Here is a 6316-nt window from a genome sequence, read left to right on the forward strand (position 1 = left end):
TTAACCTTCTAATTTGGCTGTGTACAAGTACTGAGTCGCAACCTCAGTAAGTGTACACAGACAAATCATCCCTGTGTGTCATACTGTAGCAGGCCTTGACCTGCACAGCTGATGCAAGTCAGTTAAATCCCGACTAGCAAACCAGTCGGATGCAAATAAACAGTTTTTCCGCTACAACTAAACTGTCTTTCTGTTGCATAGCAACGTATCTAACAATTGGCGACGAGGAGAAAAAATTTTCTCGGAAAAGTTCTCGAAGCTACCAACCCTCAAGAAGTCATCAAGATGACCGATCCGGACTTGAAGAACGCGATCTTGCGGCTGACGGACATATTGGCCAAGCAGCAGGAGACCCTCGAACGGTTGCAGAACCAGGGTCATCCGGCTGGCGGCGCAGAACGGATCGTCGAGTCGCTGGCAAGCGGAATTCAAGAGTTCCAGTACGATCCGGATGCCGGAGTCTTCTTCGATGGCTGGTACGGGAGGTACGAGGACGTTTTCACCAAGGACGGCAAGGACCTCGACGACCCCGCTCGAGTGAGGTTGCTTCTACGGAAGCTCAGCACGCCCGTCCACGAAAAGTACACCAACACGGTTCTTCCCAACCATCCCCGGGATTTCACGCTGGCGCAGACCGTCGCGAAGCTCAAGAAGCTCTTCGGCCGGCAGAAATCCGTTTTCCACGCCCGTTACCAGTGCTTGCAGTACGCCAAGAACGACGCGGATGACTTCACGACCTATGCTGCCACAGTGAACAAACACTGTGAAGCGTTCCAGCTCTCCAAGCTTTCCTCGGACCAGTTCAAAGCGCTCCGGTTCGTCTGTGGACTCCAATCGCCACGGGACGCGGACATACGAGCCCGACTGATCTCCAAGCTTGAAGCCGACGAAACCGCAGCTGTCGAAGCAGCCGCAGCAGGCGCTGCCGCCGGCGACGCTGGCGCAGCAGGCGTTGCTGCCTGCAGCAGGGTGACCCTGGAGAACCTCGTGGAAGAGTGCCACCGTGTGGCCAACCTGAAGCAGGACACGCTGATGGTGGAGAACAAGGATGCACGCAACGTCAACATTGTGTCTCGCAACCAGAAGAAGCCTGCCTCGCAGGGGAAACCAAAAACCCCGAAAACGCCCTGTTGGAAGTGCGGGGACAACCACTACGTTCGAGAGTGTCCGTTCGCTTCGCACACCTGTTCCAGATGCAAGCAACAAGGACACAAAGAGGGCTATTGCTCCAGCAACAAGCCCACCACCTCGAAGCAGACGAAGCCCAAGGAGAACGTGAGGTCGAAAGGTATTTTCACGGTCTGCAACATCGGTAGCAAGCGGAAGTTCGTTCCGGTCGAGCTCAACGGCACAGCAGTCAAGCTCCAGCACGACTCGGCGTCCGACATCACCATCATTTCGCAAGAAACATGGACCAGCATCGGACAGCCAGCCGCTCGACCCACCGACGAATCTGCTGTCACGGCTTCCGGAAGCAGCCTCAACCTTCTCGCCGAGTTCCAGACCGAGATCACCATCGGAGGCGTCACCAAGCGTGGACGCATCTTCATCTCGGACAGCGCCGAACTCAACGTCCTCGGCATCGAGACGATGGATCTTTTCGATCTGTGGTCTATTCCGATCAACAACTTGGTCAACGCCGTGCACCAATGCCCCGACCAAGTCATCGAGCAACTCAAGCAGCAGTTTCCGGAGGTGTTCCGAAGCACGCTGGGTAGATGCACCAAAGCGCAGGTGAAGCTGTACCTCAAGCCCGACGCACGTCCAACCTACTGCCCGAAGCGACCAGTGGCGTACGCCGCTCTTCCGAAGGTGGACGCAGAACTGCAGCGGCTCCAGGACAACGGTATCATCTCGCCAGTTCAATTCTCGGACTGGGCAGCTCCGATAGTCGTCGTGCGCAAGGCGGACAACGTCTCCGTCAGGATTTGCGGTGACTACTCGACGGGGCTGAACAACGCGCTTGAATCTGACCGTCACCCGCTGCCTCACCCCGACGACCTCTTCGCGGAACTGGCTGGCGCACACTTCTTCACACATCTCGATTTGTCTGACGCCTACCTGCAGGTCGAGGTCGAAGAGGAATCGCGCAAGCTGCTCACCGTGAAAACGCATCGTGGCCTCTTCCAGTACAATCGACTGCCGCCTGGAGTCAAGCCGGCGCCTGGAGCCTTCCAGCGCATCACCAACAGCATGGTTGCCGGCATTCCTGGAGTCAAGACGTACCTGGACGACATCCTCATCGCTGGCCGCACCAGAGAGGATCACGATCGCAGTCTTCGCGCTGTTCTTGAGCGCGTGCGTGAGTATGGCTTTCACTTACGCATCGAAAAGTGCCGTTTCGCCCTGCCACAGATCAAGTTCCTCGGACACATCGTGGACAAAGACGGCATTCGGCCCGATCCATCCAAGACGGAGGCCATCGCCCAGATGCAGCCGCCGAAGGATGTCCAGCAGCTGAGGTCCTACCTCGGCGCAATCAACTACTACGGACGGTTCGTAAAGCAGATGAAGCAGCTCCGGGCTCCCCTGGACAACCTGCTCAAGAAGGACGCACCCTGGCGCTGGTCCGCAGAATGCCAGAAATCGTTCGAGCAGTTCAAGGCCATCCTGCTTTCCGATCTGCTGCTCACCCACTATGACCCGTCCAAGGAGATCGTTGTCGCAGCAGATGCATCGAAGTACGGCCTAGGCGCCGTCATCATGCACCGATTCCCGTCCGGTCAGGTGAAGGCCATCGCACACGCCTCTCGCTCACTGACGCCGGCGGAGATGAACTACGGACAAGTGGAGAAGGAAGCCCTGGCCCTGGTTTTCGCAGTCACGCGATTCCACAAGATGCTGTACGGACGCCACTTCCTCCTGCAAACCGATCATCAACCGCTGCTCAAGGTATTCGGCTCGAAGAAAGGCATTCCTGTCTACACGGCGAATCGTCTTCAACGCTGGGCCTTGACGTTCCTGCTGTACGACTTCGACATCCAGCACGTTTCGACGACGGCTTTCGGCTACGCTGATTTCCTCTCCCGGCTGATGTCATCCCAAAGCCGGCCAGATGAGGATTACGTGATTGCCGCAGTCTACGTCGAATCCGAAGCCAGAGCCATCCTCGACGACTCAATCAGCAACCTTCCAGTCACTCACAAGATGATCGTGGCTGAGACGCGAAAGGATCCAGTTCTCCAGCAAGTGGTGAGTTTCCTCAACGAAAGTTGGCCAGCGAGCGCCAAGCTGATTGCTGACCCTGACGTCAGAAAGTTCTTCGCTCGGCGCGATGGACTGCAAGTCGTCGACGACTGTGTGATGTTCGGCGATCGGATCGTCGTGCCCCTCAAGTTCCGCAAACGGATCATTCGCCAACTGCATCGCGGACACCCAGGGATGGACCGCATGAAGTCTCTGGCCCGCAGCTACGTTTACTGGCCGAACGTAGCCGACGATGTGGTGCAGTTTGTTCGCCAGTGCAAATCATGCGCTGCTGCAGCGAAATCCCCGACGAAGGCGACCCTCGAGTCGTGGCCTCTCCCGGACAGGCCGTGGCAACGTGTCCACATCGACTACGCTGGACCAGTCGATAGTTACTACTACTTCGTCATCGTGGATGCCTACTCCAAGTGGCCCGAGATCTTCCGCACTCGTGCCATAACCGCAACTGCAACCCTGGACATGCTTCGTGAGACCTGTTCCCGTTACGGCAACCCGGACGTCCTGGTCTCAGACAACGGAACGCAGTTCACCAGCGGGCAGTTCGAGGAGTTTTGCCGTGCGAATGGTGTCACCCATCTCCGCACAGCGCCCTACCACCCGCAGTCAAACGGCCATGCGGAGCGATTCGTTGAATCACTCAAACGTGGCCTCAAGAAGTTGAGTGAGGGGGAAGGCTCGCCCACACTGGAGCACTTGCAAACGTTCTTGTTAGTGTACCGTTCCACGCCCAATCGGAACACACCGAACATGACGTCTCCAGCTGAAGCATTCCTTGGACGACCGGTGCGCACCACACTGGACCTGCTGAAGAAGCCTGTTCCTGCCACACCGATCGCCGTCAACCACAAGCAGAACGAGCAGTTCAACCGTCGGCATGGAGCCGTCAAGCGCGAGTTCAAGGACGATGACCTGGTCTACGCCGAGTACCACCAGCGCAACACCAAGTCCTGGATTCCTGGCCGTGTCGTCGAACGGAAAGGTTCCATCAACTACATTGTGCAGCTGGACCTGGAAGGAAGACAGAGGATAGTGAGTTCGCACGTCAACCAGTTTCGCCCTCGCTACGATGCTAAAGTTCCTGACCAAGTCCAACAACGTCTACCGTAGGAGATCCTGATCGAAGAAGCTCGACCGTTGCTGCTAGCTGACCAGGAAGAACCTGAAGCTCCCATCGAGATCGACATTCCTGTTCCGGACAGTCCCGCACCACCGGCCCTGCCTGGAACCGAAGATCCACTGGAAGGTGGATCTGGCACAAACCACTTTGTGCTGCCTGAAGAAGATGCCGTACCCGCCGACAAGCCCGTAACGCCGCCGAAGCCGCCGACACCGATACTTCCTGTTGGTCCACGCCGTCCCGTTCGACCGTCCAGGATTCCACGGTGGCTGAATTTGTACGACATCTCTTAAGGGGGAGATGTAGCAGGCCTTGACCTGCACAGCTGATGCAAGTCAGTTCAATCCCGACTAGCAAACCAGTCGGATGCAAATAAACAGTTTTTCCGCTACAACTAAACTGTCTTTCTGTTGCATAGCAACGTATCTAACACATACAAATGACTCCAGGACGGTCAAAAGCCAAATTAGAAGGTTAAAAGACTTGATCACACATGTACGCTTTCTCATATGGCCCTTTCGCTGACTTAGTTCCCGTCCTTTTCCATCTTCTTCTAAGACACTAGTCAAATCCGGTCATTTCGACAACGGAATTCTCGTTTTTATTCAGATAAGTATTGTTTGCTTTCATTTTGTAGAAGTTACTTTTAATAATTATTGTAAAGGTGGAGTATCTTTACAAAAATGATTTACATTTTCATTTTAGAAATGATACTTTGTGTTCTCTTCTCTTTCACAGGACAGCAATTTCTGGACAACCATCATCAGCGCCGTACCTAGGGGTTGGTGCAGTTGACGACCGCCAAGGGCTCAAGCCCTTTGGGGGGCGCCGAAATCGGTGATAGTACTTATTTTTAATGTCAGTTATAACATCCTCATTAGGAATTTAAAAGAGAAAGGGCGCCAAAATATAAAGTATAACTACAAATTACTAGATAATTTCGTTTAGCATAAAATAAAAAAATGATTTAGGGGCGTCAAAATCAATTGTATGAATATTTCTACCGAAGTGTTCTTGAAAATTTACATTTAATGCTAAATTTAATTTGTCATCAAAGAAGGGGCAGGGCGCTGAAGTGGCAGATAGATCAAGGAGTTATAGAAGAGCTTTTCAAAATTAATACAGCGTTAAAGTTTAGACCGTTATACAATGAAGTTTAAGCTAACTTTCCAGACTAAAATATTTTCCAACTGTATGTTTTTTTCACGTTGTTGTCATATTTTGAACTTCTTTAAAATAGAAATTATTTCTAGATTTTTTTTAAGTAGTCCTATAAACCAAATTTAGACTTTTTGCTTTTTGAGTGTTTTTCAAAGCGCCTTGAATCAGAGGTATCAAGAAACATCCAAAAAGCTAAAAATGAATATTTGGTTTATAGGATAGAACCTTTAAAAATACTCTAGATTTTAGCATTGAAACACATAATTTTTGTGCATTGAAATTTGCCTACGCTTTTTCGAAATACTAGAGATTTGAAATAGGAAAACTGCTGTAAATTTTCACCAATAAAATCAACAATATCAAAAAATCAAATTATTCGCTCTACAGCATTGCCTTGGCGTTCTCGATTGCGAGATTCCTACTCGAAACTAGGTGTCCGAAGGCTTGATTGTTGAGGCAATTGCAAACCTCTTTTTACACCTTAGCTTCCATCCACCCCGGGATTCGAACTGACGACCTTTGGATTATTAGTCCAACTGCCTACCAGCGACTCCACCGAGGCAGGACCCAGGGAGACGACTCCTACACCTGGACTGAGCTAACGACCTAACCTTTTTTCAGGTTAATCCGGGGCCAACATTCACTTCCCGTCCGACGGAAGGCGTGATCAGACAAATCTCGTCTCGAAAAATGCCACCGGGACCGTCTGGGATCGAACCCAGGCCGACTGGGTGAGAGGCAATCACGCTTACCCCTACACCACGGTCCCAATATATTTCCAAGAAAAAAAATTTTTTACAGAACACACAAGCTTCTCTGAATCTCATTCTC

General features: G+C 52.1%; 1 protein-coding gene across 1 annotated transcript; it reads left to right on the forward strand.

Moving 5' to 3' along the window:
* The first annotated feature begins 285 nt into the window (after positions 1–285).
* Positions 286–4617, forward strand: LOC120429948 (uncharacterized protein K02A2.6-like). Its single transcript, XM_039595043.1, has 2 exons — positions 286–4236; positions 4315–4617. Exons 1-2 carry the CDS (start codon positions 286–288, stop codon positions 4615–4617), a joined length of 4254 nt encoding a protein of 1417 aa, XP_039450977.1.
* The last annotated feature ends 1699 nt before the right edge of the window (positions 4618–6316 follow it).

Source organism: Culex pipiens, chromosome 1 (genome assembly GCF_016801865.2).
Source record: "Culex pipiens pallens isolate TS chromosome 1, TS_CPP_V2, whole genome shotgun sequence".
Taxonomy (NCBI): Eukaryota; Metazoa; Arthropoda; class Insecta; order Diptera; family Culicidae; genus Culex; species Culex pipiens.